Below are 18,981 nucleotides of genomic sequence, written 5' to 3'. Positions count from 1 at the left end.
CCCCACAAGCTGGCCAAAAGTTCCTGGTGGTCCAGCGGGGGTCAGGGAGCGATTTCCCGCCGCGAATCGTTTTCGTACGGAAAATGGCGCCGGCAGGAGATCGACTGCAGGAGGTCGTTCAGCGAGGGTTCCGGCGCCTCGCTGAACGACCTCCTGCAGTCGATCTCCTGCCGGCGCCATTTTCCGTACGAAAACGATTCGCGGCGGGAAATCGCTCCCTGACCCCCGCTGGACCTCCAGGAACTTTTGGCCAGCTTGTGGGGGGCCTCCTGACCCCCACGAGACTTGCCAAAAGTCCAGCGGGGGTCCGGAAGGACCTCCTGCCGTCCAATCTTTTTCGTCTATGGCCGCCGCCATTTTTCGGCGCCATTTTGGAAAATGGCGCCGGCTGAAGACGACAAGATTCAGGAGCAGGAGCCCGTTCCGGACCGCTGCCGTTCCGGACCGCCGCTGGACCCGCAGGTTATTTAAGTTATTTGGGTGGGGGATTTAATTTAAAGGGTCGGGGGTGGGTTTTAGGGGGTTTTAATGTGCCGGTTTTTCGATTTTTCGATTTTTAACGATTTTTCACGATATTTTACCCCCCCAAACGGCAACAATACGATTCCCTCCCCCTCCCAGCCGAAATCGATCGTTAAGACGATCGAGGACACGATTCACATCCCTATCTAATATCACTTTTTTCTCAAGTTTGAAATCTAGGCATCATCTTTTACACCTTCTTAGCTTTTCTTATACTTAACTTTTGACAATTTTAGATCTAGGCTACCGCACTGGTTTTAATATCCTTAGATAATTGTAATTCTGTATTTTAGATTACCCATGACCTCTGTTAGAGCCTTGCAAACAGTTCAAAATATTGCTGCAATGGCACTGTATAGGGAGCCAGTGGAAAGAACACAATAGCGGCAACATGTGATCCCTCTGTATAGGGATCCAAGTTGAGTGACCACGTTTTTCTGCTATTGTGTTCCCTCCACTGTCTTCCTATACAGATGCGCATCAGTTTCAAGGTTTTGATTTTGATTGATAAGGCTCTGAGCTGCATTGCTCCTGAATGCTGTAGTACCCTTCTAAAAATGTATAGGGTCTCACAAGATTTTCAGGAAAAAATGTCTTGGATGTTCCTTCTGTTAGGGGAGCACACCTTGTAGAGACTCGAGATATAACTACTTCAGCAGTAGCTTTGGAACTCCTTGCCTGAGTTCTTCAGCGCTAAAGCTTATATTAAAACTTTCAGAAAACATCGTAAAGCCTTTTTAGTTATCCAGGCCTATGGGCAGCAGGACTAAGATCATGGTGAAGGCTTTTTGACCATCTTTATAAATTGGCAATAGGGGTTTGTTGAGATGAGGTTAAGATCTGTCAGATGACTTTTATGCAATTTTTTTTTAAAGAAGTTGTTTTTATAGGCACTTTGTGGTAGTGGATTGTTATTGTTTGTTTGTTATGTCTGCTTTAATGTATGAAGGTTTGCTTTTTGTTCCCCATGAAACATAGAAACATAGAAACATAGAAATGATGGCAGAAGAAGACCAAACGGCCCATCAAGTCTGCCCAGCAAGCTACGCACTTTATCCATTTTTTTTCCCTTTTTCTCTCTCCCACCTGTTACTATTGGCTTCCAGTACCCTCCAGCCCTAATTCCCCTCCACCCAATTTAGAGAGCAGCTCTGTATCTGCATCCAAGTGACATCCAGTTCAATTAGGGGTAGCAACTGCTGTAACAAGCAGGCCACCCTCCTTGCCCCATACTCTTACCCACCCCTGTTTTTTATTTTTTTTGTTTTGTTTTATTTATTTATTTATTTATTTATTTATTTTGAAATAGCAGCCCTCCATCCTTCCGCTCCGTGAAGGTGGAACACCAACTACTGGCCACTGGCATCCCGCTCCGTGAATGCCTCTGTGGCTACTGCCGCTCCGTGCAGTGTTTGAATGCCTCTGTGGCTACTGCCGCTCCATGCAGTGTTTGAATGCCGCTGTGGCTACTGCCGCTCCGTGCAGTGTTTGAATGCCTCTGTGGCTACTGCCGCTCCGTGCAGTGTTTGAAAACCTTTGGATGCAATGAGCTATACATGTTTCAAAAACAAAATATAGATATATAAACATATATGTTAATCGAGTTGCTGGAGGGGGTAAGTAAAGGTGGCTTTTAAAGTTTATTTTTCTTGATTGACTGCCATTTTAATTATTGAATATTATGTGGTGTCTGCTGTTTTGAAATATTTTATTGGTGTTTGGAGAATTTCTCATAATTTTTATGAGTTTTTAATTGTTGGATGTTATTCTGTTCATAGCTGTTTTGAATCATTTATTCTGTTTATTAGTATAGTTTTACAATTATTTCTGTGCGGGGATCTGTAGCTGCTTGGCTAGTTCTCTTTTCCTAATAGGAGGTGGATTCATGTTTAGGGCCTGATTTAATTTTTGTAGTGTTGCCTTTTCATAGGTAAGCTTGTTACTTTTTGAGTGCATTCCATAATACAGGTGTAGCTGTGTGTGGATTACTTTATATGCATTACTGCAGATCCTGGGAGTATGTTAGGTCGGTTCTGTGTGACTGAGATGAAGTATTTTACTAGCATGTAAGCTGATGCAATGTGCAATGCAATAACACAATGCACCGCACATAAATTGCCTATGTGATACAGTAAACAGGAAACTAGCCTAACCATGCCATTTTTTTTTATCGCTGGCGTTTTTCTGCTATATGTATTCCAATTTGATGAATCTAGGCCTTAGTCTGGTTGGTCCATAGGACTGTCTTATAGTTAGACAAAAAATCGTATCTGTCTAACTTATCCAATCACCCATAGCAAATTAACATAGACACTTGCCACTCAGACTGGTATACCACTACAACTGGAGTCCCACAAGGCTCCTCTTTGTCAGCTATGTTATTTAACATCTAAGTACTTCCCCTCTGCCACATATTAACTGGTCTAGGCATAGATTTTAAGATCTATGCCAATGATATACAACTTCTCATTCCCTACAAATCTTTCTGCACACACACCTTTTCTTTAATTACCCTCTACCTAGAAACCATAAAAACCTGGTTATCTTATGACCAACTGAAACTAAATGCTGCAAAAACTGAAATACTACATCTATCAACTATACCCAATTCTTCACGCTATCCCCCTCCGCAACTAATATTTGGCAATCACCTGGTTCCTATTGTTACTCATGCCTGCAGCTTAGGAGTCATTGTTAACTCCAAACTATCTATGACAGTCAATATATGTTACGGTCCCGGGCCGTGCCCCTGGACCTCCACCTACCAAGCGGCCCGGACCGGCCACAGGAGACCTTCGTCGTCCCGGTCCAGCTGCAGGAAAACTTTGTCGGCCACCCAGGCCTGGAACGTGGCCTACCGCGGCGCTCCCCATGAGAGGGAGACGCCGTCGACGGCCCGCGGCTGGCCCTGCCCCCTAGGCGCGCACACGCCGGGGGCTCGGCATTTAAAGGGGCCAGCGCAGGAATCGCTGGACAGCCTCCTGGTGATGTCAGATGCTGCCGGGTTTTTTAAACCCGACAGCCACAGCTGTACCTCGCCTTGCAACGAGGTTCCTCCGACTCAGAGTGTCTAGTTGCTGCTTGTCCTGAGTTCTCTACTCCATCTTCTGATTCCTGGCTTCTGACCCCGGCTCCGTCCATGAATCCGCTTCAGCTTGATCCTTGGCTTCTGACTCCATCTTCTGATTACTGGCTTCTGACCCCGGCTCCGTCCATGAATCCGCTTCAGCTTGATCCTTGGCTTCTGACTCCATCTTCTGATTACTGGCTTCTGACCCCGGCTCTGTCCACAACTCCGCTTCAGCTTGATCCTTGGCTTCTGACTCTGTCTTCTGATTCCTGGCTTCTGACCCGGCTTCGTTCCTGACTTCAGCTTCTTCCACCTCCTCAGGTTTCCGGCACCCGTTGGCCCCGAGGGTTCTCCTAAGTTCCAGCGGCTCGGGCTCTCACGGGCAACTCCCGGGGGAGCCGTGGGCTTCCGAGGGTGAAGACTCTTCCATCTCCTGGGCCCAGCCGTCCTCTTCGTCCACCTTGCCGGATCCTTGGTCGCATAGGGTCCCACCTAAGTCCAAGAGGCCCGGGTCCCTATGGGCTCCTCCTGGGGGGACCTTGGGCTTCCGGTGGTGAAGTCCTCTCCAGGATCTCTTCAGCGCCACCTCCCAGCTGTGACGCTTCCTGTGGGTTCTCACAGCATTCCATCTACTGTCTCAGCCGGCCGAAGGGTCCACGGCAGTAACAATATATCTAAATTAGTAAAATCATCCTTCTACAAACTGAATCTTCTTAAAAGACTAAAAGCTCTTCTATTCTCTGCAGATTTTAGAAATGTCCTGCAAGCCGTCATCCTTTCAGGATTAGACTACTATAATTATTTGTATGTTGGCCTCCCAGCTTACATGCTAGTAAAATACTTCACCTCAATCACACAGCTACACCTGTATTATGGAATGCACTCAAACTGTAACAAGCCTACCTATGACAGATGGTTCTCACATGTGTGACACACTGAACACATGACCGTCATTGGGGCATATGTAAAAGTACAGTGTACATCAACCGGAAACCCCTGCCCCACAATAATGGATGTAAAACAGAATTACGACATTCCCTGTACAATTCACCCTACAAAAAAGATATTCTGGTTCTGGTGTCATCTCAGTAACAGCAACACAAACTCCTACTACTACCAGGCTCAATAACCTTACTTATAAAAAGACAGCAGTTGACCACAAATGCATTATCGCATAGGCAATTGATGTGTGGTCATTGTGTTACTGTGTTGCACATTGCGTCAGCACGTAGTGCGTCATTTTACCCTGCATGTGTAGATTAATGTTTGGCGTGTTATTTTACTAATTTATATATATCGGATTCCTGCAACTGCCAATTTGAGGGTGTGTCATGCATTTCGAGAGAGGAGGAGAGAGTAGGTGAGTTGGTGGTTCTTGATAGCTGGTTGGAGTTAGTTAGTGATTTCTGAGTGTAGTGCCCTGTGCCTTATTTCTTGTCTGTTTCACTTTCCCTTGGTCTATTGTCTTGATCTGTGTATGTGAAAGTTTTTGTTAATTTTTTCTGTATGTCTGTCTTTATGTGTTAGGGTGAGGCGGAGGAGGAGTGGTGAGGCATGGTTGTGAGAAGGACTGGAGAGGCATAGTGGTGAGGAGGAGTGGTGAGGAATGGTGGTGAGGAGTGTTGGTGAGGAGGAGGTGTAGTGTTGAGGCGTGTTGGAGTGGTGGTGAGGCATGGTGGTGAGTCAGAAGAGGAATAGTGAGGCATGGTGTTGTTGATCAGTGGAGAGGATGAAGCCCGAGAGGCAGGGGGAGAGAGAAGAGGAGAAGCGTGAGGAGAAGAGGGGGAGGAGGGAAGAAGAGGGCAGGAGAGCTAGGGGAAGGAGGGACAGGTGTAGAGATAAGGAGATGGCAAGAGATAGGAGAGGCAAGAGGTGGAAAGGGATAGGCTGGCAAATACGGTGGGAGGAAGATGATAGGCTAGGGTTAGACAGAGAGGGCAGAAAGGAGGGAAGACAGTAGGGCAGGTGTGGGGGTAAGACAAAGGGAAGGGAGAGAGAGTGAAGAAAGGGAGGACACCTCTCCAGAAGTGGAAGTGGCACCCCTTCAGTCAGCAGGGCACGTTCATCTCAGGGCTTTGAAGTTCAGACCGGAGGACAATGAAATGCTCTTCGCCATGTAACTGGAAAATTATGCCATGCTTTTCGGCAACCATGTGGCCAAAACCTCAAGAGCAGCCAAGGGCTAGATCTGGCACACCATCGTCTCAAGGTGCAGCAGCGTGAGATGCAGTGGGGAGCAGGTGGCCCACAGATAACGGGATATAAAGGCCCAGTTAAAGACCAAGGTGGTGAACTACAACAGGTACATGCGGCAGACTAGCGGAGGAGTTCCTTGTCCGATTGTGCTGAGGAGCACTTCATTCAATGGCTGGGACCAGTTGTGTTCGAGGGCATGTATGAGCAGCTAGACACCATGCAAGCTGAAGCCGGTAAGTTCACCTCACCTGTAAACGGCAAAGCTGTTACAGTTGTATACATCATTTGGCATAAGATGCTCCCATTGATTGACATGCAAAGTGCGCATCTTAAGCCAAATGGTCCATGTGTGTACCTCTTGGCTTTGGTACTTATGTCTTTTTCTTTGTTTCCACAGCTCTTGCCCAGGACTCTGCCAATCCCAGCCATGCAGCCCCAGGGACCAGCAGTGAAGAGCCAGGAACAGCCATGCAGCAGCACTTTTCCATCCCACATGTTTATGGATGCTTAGACACTGTTCAGCAAGCAGGAGGAGGAGGAGCAGCAGCAGCAGCCTCCTGAGCACAGCAAGATACTGCAACCCCTTGGCTCAGCAAGCCCACACAATGTGAGCCTAAATCTTTCCAGCTTCAAGGAGGAACCCAGCCTACAGCACACACCAAGATGGAGTGGCCCACCAGCCCCCTCATGCTATTTCTAGAGGCTCAAACATCCCCTCTGCCCATGACCAGCACAGCACTAGCTCCGGCACCACCACCAGCACCAAGCGAGACCTCAATGCATGAGCAACTGGATCAGCTAGAAAGGAGCCATGGTGTCCACCTGTACCAAATGTGGGCAGAGCTAGCGTGCATCAGGTGGGCTGCAAACGGGCAGACTAAGGCCATACGTGACCAGAAGGCAACCCACACACAAGCGCTCAGCACAATGCAATGTCTATAAATAACCTCACCAGCGTCCTCACCCAGATTTTACAAAGAATGCCAGAGCCTCCACCAGTGACTTTCCCAGCATTCCAAGACTATGCTATGTAGCAGACCCCGGCCTGACAGATGACCCAGGGGTAGGCACCCCAAAGACATGCCACCTTCAAGTGGCAAGCCACAGCATGACAAAGGGCCATGAACATTCACAACTGATGCTCTGTGACACCCAGAAACAAGAATTGTTGACCAAGCCTGGCTGGGTCTCTGGAGAGAGTTCCTGTGCCGGCTATATTGGAGAAGACTACTGGGCACATCCTGTCTACAGAGTTCCTGAGCCAGCTAAATGGATAAAGACTGCTGGGCCCATCCTCACTACAGAGTTCCTGTGCTGGCTTGCTGAAGGGGATGTTCCACTGTCTGCCCCTGTTTTCCTGCTGCCTAGTTCTAAAACCCTCCTCAATGCTCTGCCCATACTGCAGCCTCCTTGATGCGGTCTTCAGTCAGGCAGCAACTTGAGTTCTGTACACAGAACTCAAGTTGCTGCCTCTTTGCATCATATCTCAACTCCTGTTCCTGATACTGGTGTTTATCTCATCTCATCTCAGCTCATCCTGCTGCTGCCTCCATTCTGGTGTCTCATCTCAGCTCATCCTGCTGTTGCCTCCATGCTGGTATCTCATCTCAGCTCATCCTGCTACTGCCTCCATGCTGGTGTCTTAGATCATCCTGCTGCTGCCTTTATGCTGATGTCTCGGCTCAGCTCAGCTCATCCTGCTGCTGCCTCCATTCTAGTGTCTCATCTCATCTCAGCTCATCCTGCTACTGCCTCCATGCTGGTGTCTCATCTTATCTCAGGTCATCCTTCTGCTAGCTCCATGCTGCTGTGTCTTGTCCTGATGCTGCTACCTCCATGCTGCTGTGTCTTCTTATGGTGCTGTTCCCTCCATGCTGCTGGGGCTTCTCCTAGTGATACTGTCTCCATGCTGTACTTTCCAGTCCTAGTCCTTGGTCTCCATGCTGCACTCTCAAGTCCTGGTCCTGCTGCCTGCTACTTAACCTTCCTCTGTGTCTCTTAGTGTGCCCCCTTGAGTGCGTTCTTTCAACATGGACCGTCTGGGGCCTTCTTGAACTCTGTTGTCTTGACCATTAGGCTGCCCCCTTTTGAGCCTGCTCTTTCAACATGGACTGTCTGGGGCTTTCACTTGAACACTGCTGCCTTGGCCCTTAGACTGTTCCCCCTTTAAGTGTTCTCTTTCAACGTGGACTGTCTGGGACCTTTACTTGAACTCTGCTGCCCTGGTGCATAAGCTTCTCCCTCCTTTGAGTTCACTCTTTCAACACAGACTGCCTGGGACCTTCGCTTGAACTCTACTGCCTTGGCCCTTAGGCTTTCTTCCTCTTTGAGTGCATTCTTTCAACATGGACTGTCTGAGTCCTTCACTTGAACTCTGCTGCCTTGGCTCTTAGGCTAAGAGCATAAGAACATGCCATATTGGGTCAGACCAAGGGTCCATCAAGCCCATCATGCTGTTTCCTACAGCATGGTGGGCTTGATGGACAGGCTGCAAGTACCTGGCAAGTACCAAAACACTAAGTAGATCCCATGCTACTGATGTTAGTGATAGTGATAGCTATAGCTATTCACTAAGACAACTCGAATAATAACAGTTAATAAACTTCTCCTCCAAGAACTTATCCAAACTTTTTTTAAACCCAGCTATTCTAGCTGCACTAACTACATGCTCTGGCAACAAATTCCAGAGCTTAATTGTGCGTTGAGTGAAAAAGAATTTTCTCCAATTAGTTTTAAATGTCCTACTTGCTAACTTCATGGAGTGCCACCTAGTTATTCTATTATCTGAAAGAGTAAATAACCAATTTACATATACCCATTTTAGACCTCTCATGATTTTAAAGAGCTCTAGCATATCCCCCTCAGCCGTCTCTTCTCTAAGCTGAACAGCCCTAACCTCTTTAGCCTTTCCTCAAAGGGAAGCTGTTCCATCCCCTTTATCATTTTGGTCACCCTTCTCTTTACCTTCCCCATCACAACTATATCTTTTTTGAGATGCAGCGACCAGAATTGTACACAGAACTCAAGGTGTGGTCTCACCATGGAGTGATACAGAGACAAATTCACATTTTCCATTTTATTCACATTCCCTTCCTAATAATTCCTAATATTCTGTTTGCTTTTTTGACTGCTGCAGCACATTGAGCCAACAATTTCATTGTATTGTCTACTATGATGCCTAGATCTTTTTCCTAATATGAAACCTAGCATCATGTAACTACAGCATTAAATATTTTTCCCAATATGCATCACCTTGCACTTGTCTACATTAAATGTGATCTGTCATTTGGTTGCCCAATCTTCCAGTCTCACAAGGTCCTTCTGCAATTTATCACAATCCGCTTGTAATTTAACTACTCTGAATATTTATTTTTATTTATTTAAAATCTTTTCTATACCGTCGTTTAGTAATGCACTATCACAACAGTTTACAGAGAGGCACGTAAATTTAAGTTTGGTTAAAAGTTTTCTAACAAAGTGCCAATAAATTTTCGATTACATGTTTTAATAATATAAGGTATATGATAAGTGATCTGGATCTTTTCCATTTATGTGATTAATAGGATAACCATACAAGTATTGTACTTTATACTGTAAATCTCTTATATTAGTATTTAATTATGAGAAAAATAATAAAGTATACAATTACACTACTAGGTGACTTTGTGCTGTGTTATTTTGCTTGTTCATTTATACTTCTTATTCTCCATTCTCACTGTAAAAAGCTTTTTTGAAAAGCCATGTTTTTAAACTTTTTTTGAAGAGTTTTAAATCTCTCTGTAATCTTGTTTTGAGTGGCATTGTGTTCCATAATGTTGGGCCAGATAACTTGGGTCAATTTTGCTGACTCGACCGAGGGGATGGTTAGAAGAGCTTTAATGGCTGATCTAAGTTTTCTCTGGGGGACATGTAAGCGTAGCGCTGTGTTTAACCAATCAATAATTTTGTATCATTTGCAAATCTGATTACCTCACTCATCTTATTCCTTTCCAAATCATTTATAAATATATTGAAAAGTACTGGTCCAAGTACAGATTTCTGAGGCACTCCACTGTTTACCCTTTTCCACTGAGAAAATTGACCATTTAATCCTGCTCTCTGTTTCCTGTCTTTTAACCCATTTGTATTCCATTATAGGACACCTCATCCTATCCCATGACTTTTTAGTTTCCTTAGAAGCCTCTCATGAGGGACTTTGTCAAGCGCCTTCTGAAAATCCAAATACACTACATATACTGGCTCACCTTTATCTACATGTTTGTTAACCCTTCAAAAAAATGAAGCAGATTTGTGAGGCAAGACTTGCCTTAAGTAAATCCATGTTGACTGTGTTCCATTAAACCATGTCTTTCTATATGTTCTGTGATTTTGATCTTTAGAATAGTTTCCACTATTTTTCCCGGCAGTGAAGTCATACTCACTGGTCTATAGTTTCCTAGATTGCCCCTGGAGCCCTTTGTAAATATTGGGGTTATATTGGCCACCCTCCAGTCTTCAGATAGAATGGATGATTTTAATGATAGGTTACAAATTTAAACTAATAAATCTGAAATTTCATTTTTAGTTCCTTCAGAACTTTGGGGTGCATACCATCCAGTCCAGGTGAGTTCCTGGACTGGATGGTATGCAAGTTGTCAATCTGGACTACTACATCTTCCAGGTTCACAGTGATTTGGTTCAGTTCATCTGACTCCTCACCCTTGAAAACCATCTCCAGAACTGGTATCTCCCCAACATTCTCATTAGTAAACACAGAAGCAAAGAATGCATTTAGTCTTTCTGCAATGGCCTTATCTTCCTTAAAAGCCCTTTAAACCCCTTGGTCATCTAATGGTCCAACCAACTGCCTCAAAGGTTTCCTGCGTTGGATATATTTTTTAAAGTTTTTAGTATGAGTTTTTGCCTATACGGTCAACTTCATTTCGAATTCTCTCTTAGCCTGCCTTATCAATGTTTTACACTTAACTTGACAGTGCTTATGCTTTTTCCTATTATCTTCAGATGGATCCTTCTTCCAATTTTTGAAGGATGATTATTTCGCTAAAATAGTCTCTTTCACCTTACCTTTTAACCATGCCGGTAATTGTTTTCCCTTCCTCCCACTTTTCTTAATGTATGGAAAACATCTGGACTGCATTTCTAAGATTGTATTTTTAAACAATGTCCATGCCTGATGTACACTTTTAACCTCTGCAGCTGTACCTTTCAGTTTTTTTCTATTTTCCTTATTTTATCATAGTTTCCCTCTTGAAAGTTTAGTGTCAGAGCTGTAGATTTACATTTTATCCCCCTTCCAGTCATCAGTTCAAATTTTATCATGTTATGATCACTATTGCCAAGTGGCCCCACCACTGTTAGCTTTCTCACCAAATCATGCATTCCATTAAGAATTAAATCTAAAATAGTTCCCTCTCTCGTTGGTTCCTGAACCAATTGCTCCATGAAGCAGTCATTTATTTCATTCAGGATTTGTATGTCTCTAGCATGCCCTGATATTACATTTACCCAGTCAATATTGGGGTAATTGAAATCTTGCCGGGGGACGCTTATAAGATGCTTGTACTGTAAGTCAGTGGAGTTGCCAAATTAAATATAAAAATTTGACTGCAAAAACTTGCAATTTGAATTTTTTGATTGGGACTCAATGTAGGTGGTCTGCACTCTTTGCTGTGGATATAATTTGCTGAAGTGCAGCGGTTGCTCTGTTGTTCTCTTGGTTGTACTTACCTCTTCATTTGAGCATTTAAATGGCCACCGACGATCAGACATTCAGCTACACAGAAGCAGAGTTTAACGCAGTCTTGACGGACCAGCCTTTCTTCGACGACTCCTCTTCAGTGGATATCACGGTGATCTCCTGGATCGATGTAATCAACCTACAAAAACGTCTTACTCGAGCGGAACTTCACGCCTCTACCCTCATTGAGTACTGTAGGGTTAGACGGATTCCAAGGGGCCTCCGCATTCAAAAGGAGCCACGCTTACACACGGACAATCCTATCTTCCTGACCCGTTGGAATCAGATTCTCAACAAATGTTCCTTCGACCTAATGGTACTCATTGAAACGACTAAACAATTGCAATCTTCGCTCCAGGACGAACTTTCAAACCAGTTTGATATTATTAAGACTACGTCTCCTGTAGAAGCACACCTACCAGGCCCGTAAAGGCCTGGTAGGTGTGCCTGATAAAATACCTCTTTTTATCACCCGCAGTAATCACCACGATGATAGCCATGATCCAAGATAATGGCCGCGAACATGCGCTAAAATGTTTTTTCTCTTTGTACCGCAAAAAAAAGGTGTAGTTATTTCTGACTTTAAATCCTGCATTAGTGTGTGTTATTCTATTGTGGTAGGACATATTAATGCCTCCCATTTCCCTTTTGACATTCAAAGTGAGACGTACGAATAGATCAGTGCTCTCTTGTGAAGATTTGATGATCCTCGGAGTGAGGAAACTCACCCAAAGATGAGATTTGTGCAATGTTCTCTCAACCTAGTTTGATGTTACCCAGGTAGAGAGTCCATCAAGCTAGGTTGAGAGAACATTGCACAAATCTCATCTTTGAGTGAGTTTCCTCACTCCGAGGGTCATCAAATCTTCACAAGAGAGCACCGTTCTGTTCATTCGTCTCACTTTGAATATCAAAGTGGCCCCTAACCCCTACACCAGTACCTAAACCTCACTTCGAGTTACTAGGTTGGCCTCCCATAGAGATATAAATACCTAATCTAATGGTAGGGTACTACAGCTAGGTGCTCACTCTCTCTCTCTCTCTCCCTCTCTCTCTCTCAGTGGCCCTGATAGTAAACATGGTTCCCCCAGTGGTTGTATGTAGGAAATACTGCTTATCCCAAAGTGTGAAAAAGTTATTACAATTTGTGGTAACTTAGTTGTTCACAGGGAGGCAGATTTTATAAATTGTCGCGAACAAAAGTACGCTGGATTTTATAAGTTACGCGGGCATCTTATAAAATCCAGGGTTGGCGCACGCAAGGGGGTGCACATTTGTGCAACCTGTGCGTGCCGAGCCCGGCGCCCGCTGCCTGTTCCCTCCGAGGCCACTCTGAAATCAGAGCGGCCTCAGAGGAAACTTTCTTTCCACCCCCCCGCACCTTCCCCTCCCTTCCCATTCCTAACCCACCCCCCCCCCCCCCCCCCCCCCCCCCGGCCCTATCTAAACCCCCTCTATCTTTTGTTGGCAGATTTACGCCTGCTGAAAGCAGGCATAAATCTGTGCGCGCCAGCGGGCTGATGGCGTGCCATCAGCCGACCCGGGGGCTGGTCTGGAGGCCTCGACTATGCCCCCGGGCCAGTGTCACGCCCCGGTCCCGCCCCGAACCGCCCCCTGACCCCGGACATGCCCCCTCCTCGCCCCTTTTACGAAGCCCCGGGACTTACGTGCATCCCGGGGCTGTCGCGCGCCGGCGGCCTATGCAAAATAGGCGCGCCGGCAAGCGAGAGCCCTGTGCACGTAAATCCAGCCGGATTTACGCGCGCAGGGCATTTAAAATCCGGCCCATAGGTATTAGCAGACATTGTAATAAACTGCCTATTACCATAAAACATACCCCTTTTTTTATCGCAGGCGATATTTAGTGCATTTTGATAAATCCAGGCCTTAGCTGGCTATTTAGCTGGATAACTAGTTATCCTGCGGTTTTGAAGCAGGGCCAGATATTTAGCCATTGCTATTTATTTATTTATTTATTTGAAGGCATTTATATACCGACGCACGTTGGGAACATCTCGTCGGTTTACAGAGAACGCAACAAGCAACAGGCTTTACATGTAACAAGTAACCAGTAGAACAGGGAAGCGAGGGAGGGAGGAGGTAGTATTTAACTGTATAAGTCCTAATTACTCATCTAAGTAGCACTGAATGTCGCCCTCAGTGTTTATTTTGCACTAATATTAATCAGGGTCAAACTGAGTGCAAGGTTAGTTATGCTTATCAGTAATCTAGTCTTGCTGAAATGAGATTTATGTTTATCTATATCTTCATAAGGTGGCTAAATTCAAAAACCTTGTCATAATGATGGACCTCAGTTACAAGAAATACTTTAACTTGACTGATGCACATTTTAGAAGAGAACTCTGCTTGCACCATGATTTACATATGGATGAAGGCCTCATGGATCCTATTAGCTTCCCTAGCCTCTTTCCTGCTACAAGAGTATTAGCTGTTGCAAGAATCATCATTGAAGCCAAATAGTTGGGCAGTTCTGAAATTTCTTTAGGGTGGATCAAGTCCAACTAGGGCTAGTGATGGAAAACCTCAAAGGAAACTATAGTGCAGAGGGAAGATATTCTTGCTGATATATTTTATTGTGTGTATATATATATATATATATATATATATTTTTTTTTTTACATCTGTGTTTGCATCATACATTATTCTCAATCTGTGGAAGTCTGTGGGAGAGCTTGAAACTTATGGTTTGCATAAAAAAATGTAACTGTTAATTTTCAAGATATACTTGATTTTATTATGCAAGAAACAAAACTGAAACATACTCAGGTTTCCTTTGTCCTTGTGAATCTCAAGAAAGAAAAGAGGCAAAGAAGTTTATGAAATGTCATAAGATTGACAGGAGTAAAAACAATTTACATCTTTAACTACACAAAAATCTCATGTGGGCAATAAAGAATCTGCACTTATGCAGTTCAGAATGTTTGCCTTTTAAAAACAACCCACAGCTTTCTTTCCTTTTTTTTTTTCCTCAAAAATATTTGCCTTATTGTACTGGTTTAGAGAATAGAAGGAATTGTTCATTGAAAGGAATTAAGTGATTCCTATGCATATAGCTACATGCTTACAAACAAGCTAATTGTTGCCTCAGAATGTATCTGTTGTTGTCGACCTTCACAGGTTGTCTTCTCAGTTCCATTGGCCCCAGTGGTACTTGCTGAGTGTTTTTTTTTTTTTTTATTTAATCAGTCCAGTAACACAACCAGCATGAGGGAATAATGAGCTGCATTCTTGGGGTTAGTGAGGAGTCAGCACAAATTGTGGGAACAAACAATAGTCAGACAAGGCAGTGTTTTATAACATCAGGGCCGCAATTCATCTTTAGGAGCTTTCAAAGTTGGACTAATAAAGGCCCACTTACAGTCCCCAGCATAGTACAATTTAATTAAATTTGCCCATTAGAGGGTTTCTTTCCTCCCAGCACCTTTCACCCTTTTTTACATTACAGAAATTAATTCTTCTGTCTTTTTTTTTTTACTGTGTTTTCTTGTACTTCACAGATGCACTCAATCTTCGTAACCATCATATTATGTGCATTACACTTAAAGTTCTCCAACATCTGATTGTGTCAGCTGACATGGTGGGTGAGGCACTCGTACCCTATTACCGTCAAATACTTCCCATCCTGAATCTTTTTAAGAATATGAATGGTAAGTTTTCTCAGTGGACATTGTGCATTGCAACCTTGGAGGTAGAAAGAGGCTTGAGGCAGGGTTAATTAACAATGCAGGCAGGATTTATCACCACATATAAATCCAAATCCATTTGGAGCTCTAAATAATATAACCTACTCCTTCTGCTCCTCTGGGATACAGTAAAATTAACAATTTCATTTACTACTCCTTGCACGTACAGCTTATTAAGCACAGTACAGAAGCACTGAAGCAGTTCTATAATCTTCCAATAATTAAATTGTTAAGTTTTGTAATAATCTTCTGAATTTATTAATAGATCACAAAGTTGTCTTTTATTTCAGCTTTTTTATGGTTATTACTTCATCTTCTACATCAGCTCTTTATGGCACTGAAATCTCACTATCATCCATTTTTAGCTGTCAATTAAATTTAAAGCAGAGACTGCATAATAATTAATTGAATATAGTTTGCTTAATTGAAGGGACAAAAGATCTCTTGTTGTTCAAAACCATATGGCATTTCTAGCAATGTATTATTATTTTCCAGCAGTTATTACTAAATATGTGTTATATCGACTTATGATCCTTAGCAATAGAACAAGGGTTCCCACACTTGAAACTTGAGGGCCACAACCTAGTCGAGTTTTTGACATTCCCACAATGAATGTACATGAACTCTATTTGCATGCACTCCTCCATTGTATGCAGATAATCCCACACTTGTTCATTTTGGAAATTTTCTAAACCTGAGCTGGTTGTGGCCCTTGAGGACCAAGTTGGAGAACCCCCTACAGGAGAATAAATACCCTTAAGAAACTTAAACATATTTAAAGTTGTCTTTTTCAGAGGCCCGTTAGTTTCAGCTGTTTGCAGTTGTCAGTGACAAGGTTCTGATTTTCAGATCTGGTACATGGTCCCTGTAATAGTCAGGAAACTGGGAAAAGCAGGGGGAGAGCAAAGTTTTAAGTCAAATTCTGCAATAATGATGAATATTTTTATCCCAGTGGTCTTGTATGTACACTGTAGAACTTTGACAAAATATACTATTTATTAATTTTAGCATTTATATAGTGTACTTAACCCTAGCACTGCACAATAAATCTTTGCCATCAAAGGTAGAGAATTATAAGGTAGAGAATACTAAATGGATCAATGCACTAAGCTTCATTAAACTGGCAAGGTGACATGAGTTACCTGCTGTTCAAATGCAGGTGGCACTTTGGTCTTTAATACTGCAAACCTAAAATTTGAACCACATGAAGCAACATTCAGTGTTAATACCTAATCTGACAATTTGTACATCCTGTGCATATATATTTGCATTACCGTGTGGTAATACTAAAGCTCCTACAAATAACACAAATGGTACTTGGATATTAGGCAGTATCTGTGTTATTAGTCTGTAATACACAATAATGCATGTTTAATGTAGGCCTTAATATGAAAACCCATTAGTACATAGACTCCAAAGTGACTTGAACAAGGTCACGGTAAGTGAAAATAGTAGAAGTAGGACACAAATTCTTGCCTGCTGGCCTCTAGCCCATTACTCATTAGGTCAGTCCATCTTCATATACATACATATATAGATAGGGAACCGGACTGGATAAAAGAAGAGTGATTTTATTTATTATACATGTACTTCCATGATTACTTAAATCTTGGATATATGTATCATATATATATATGTTTATTTTTAGGGGACTATGCTCTAAAACTTAGCGTGCACTAAGAACAAACTGTTATGCACTAAGACCTTCTGGATCAGAGGACATTAGTGGGTATGTGCTAAAATTAGCATCTATCTGCATGTACATTTAAGAGCATCATATGCAAATTAGACTTTAGTGGGTGCACACAAAATAGTCTTGTATGGTCTCTGAGAATAAGCATGAAAATGTAGCCACACACATGCAAGAATCCAAGAGCAGAGAGATTGTGGTTGTTGCTGTCTGCCCTCACATGGCTGTGTCAGGAGGTGAACTCAGCCTACCCATTCTGAAACTCAGTCATGACACTCTTCAATGGTACTTGTCTTCGGGAAGACATTTCTTCTTTTACTTAGACCCCTCCTATTTTGGTCTCAAATTTTGAGGAGTAATTTGGCCAAAGTATCCTTCAGCCTCTCTAAACACCTCAAGAAGATAGAGATGCTGGCACCGAGTACCTTGCCTCTAATGTTGGTGCTCATTGAAATGCTCAGCGAGACCTTTGCCCTGTCATTGAGTGGTATGTATCAAGAACCAGCAAGGAGATCTTCAGCACCAAGTTAGAGTCATAGAGCTTCAGTGAGAGAAGCCTACCTTGCACAGCAGTGCTCTGCTTCCGGACCTAAGGAATCACCTCATATGCCTAGTGATGCATAGTTAGGAGTAGGTGCAAGGTCAGATTTAATTTCAAGTTTATATTTTGGGATATGAATCAGAGTTGTCATTAGGTTTCTAACTACAAGTCCAAGAAGTTTCTTTCTGAAAATGAGAATTTTACGGGCTCCCTACCTACACCTCAAACCCTCAGAACCTTTCCTCTCCAGGAGATGTCCCCAAACTCGATCCTTGGGTATCTTCCTGGGGAATTTTCTGTACTGTGCTTCTTGTTGGTGTAAAGACTCCAAATACTGGGGCCTATGCAATAATGTTCGCGGAAAGCGGGCTCTGACTTTTCAGCGCCTGCTTTCTTAACGCACGCATGGCGCCTGCCTGCGCACGCAAGTTATAAAATCGGGTGTACATGTACATCGCGTGCGCTCCTTTTAAAATCTAACCCACTATTCATAGCTCCTTCATAGCATCTTACCATATCTTCATCATTAAATACATACACTCCATCCTAGAAGGTCCACAGAAATTCTCATATTACAGAGTTTCTTAATTATTTAAATATTTTATTTATTTAAAACATTTAATTATTCACTTTACCTATGAACTCCAATTGATGTACAAAAATATACAAAATGGTTAGTATAATTAGCTACAAAATTAATATAACATCACATTTAACAAATACATAACATACAAAAAATTAACTAATACACCCAATAAAACTCTATATATCTTCATAGTCTTCTCACATCTAGCATTCATGAAACTTCAAAACGATTGTTCATCTGCTCTGCAAGGTTGAAAAGTATGGGAAGTATCTAGTCAAGTCAACTGTGATGCTTTGCAAATAGCATCAAGAGTTTTTGCCTTGGTCATTGGTATCTGCAGACTCTCATGGTTATGAGCATTCAGGCCTAAGAGAGGATGTGACTGATAGACTTGGTGACATGTCCTGTAGTAGAGAAAATCTCTTTGGAAATGAATTTAAGGAAAGATAAAAACCACTGCTCTACACTTGAAAAGTTCTCTATGGACAATTGTTTTAAAACATTGAATGGGCAGAATTGGGAAGAGAGATACTTGTAGGACACTTGTTAAATATCAGAGATGTTGGCGGGAGTGTAAGGTCAGTGGGCATTTTTTATATTGGGGATTAGGTGCCCCACACTGGGTTTTTTCTTTTTATAGTGAAGGGGTGGGGGCGGGGGGGAGGGATCTGGCATTGGACACTTGCCTGAATGTCACTCTAATCAATTAAATTACTTAACCCACCCCAGCATATTATAACTCAGTCCCCTTTTTGAATGGCTAAATCTGTGCACACAGCAATTTTGTTTACACAAATTTAAAACGTCAGAGAGGGGAGATTTTAAACCAGACACGGGGCCTCATTTTCTAAAGTATCGCAGGCCTGCGATACTTTAGAAGATGAGGGATGGGGGGCCGAAACGGGGAGCGGGCCTGCGCTAGCCGGCAGAGATCG

General features: G+C 43.2%; 1 protein-coding gene across 3 annotated transcripts in view; it reads left to right on the top strand.

Moving 5' to 3' along the window:
- PACRG (parkin coregulated) overlaps positions 1–18,981 on the top strand; it is a 1,556,366-nt gene that overhangs the window by 808,621 nt on the left and 728,764 nt on the right. For 2 of the 3 annotated variants that reach the window (XM_029594132.1, XM_029594131.1), the window contains one exon: positions 15,044–15,193. The exons of the other annotated variant lie outside the window; for it this stretch is intronic. In XM_029594132.1, the coding sequence (XP_029449992.1) occupies positions 15,044–15,193 (150 nt within the window). The remainder of the gene's footprint in view (positions 1–15,043; positions 15,194–18,981) is intronic. 3 annotated transcript variants of the gene reach the window in all.

Source organism: Rhinatrema bivittatum, chromosome 3 (genome assembly GCF_901001135.1).
Source record: "Rhinatrema bivittatum chromosome 3, aRhiBiv1.1, whole genome shotgun sequence".
NCBI classification, from domain to species: domain Eukaryota; kingdom Metazoa; phylum Chordata; class Amphibia; order Gymnophiona; family Rhinatrematidae; genus Rhinatrema; species Rhinatrema bivittatum.
The sequence above is the reverse complement of the archived record's forward strand: the minus strand, read 5'-3'. Positions and strand labels throughout refer to the sequence as shown.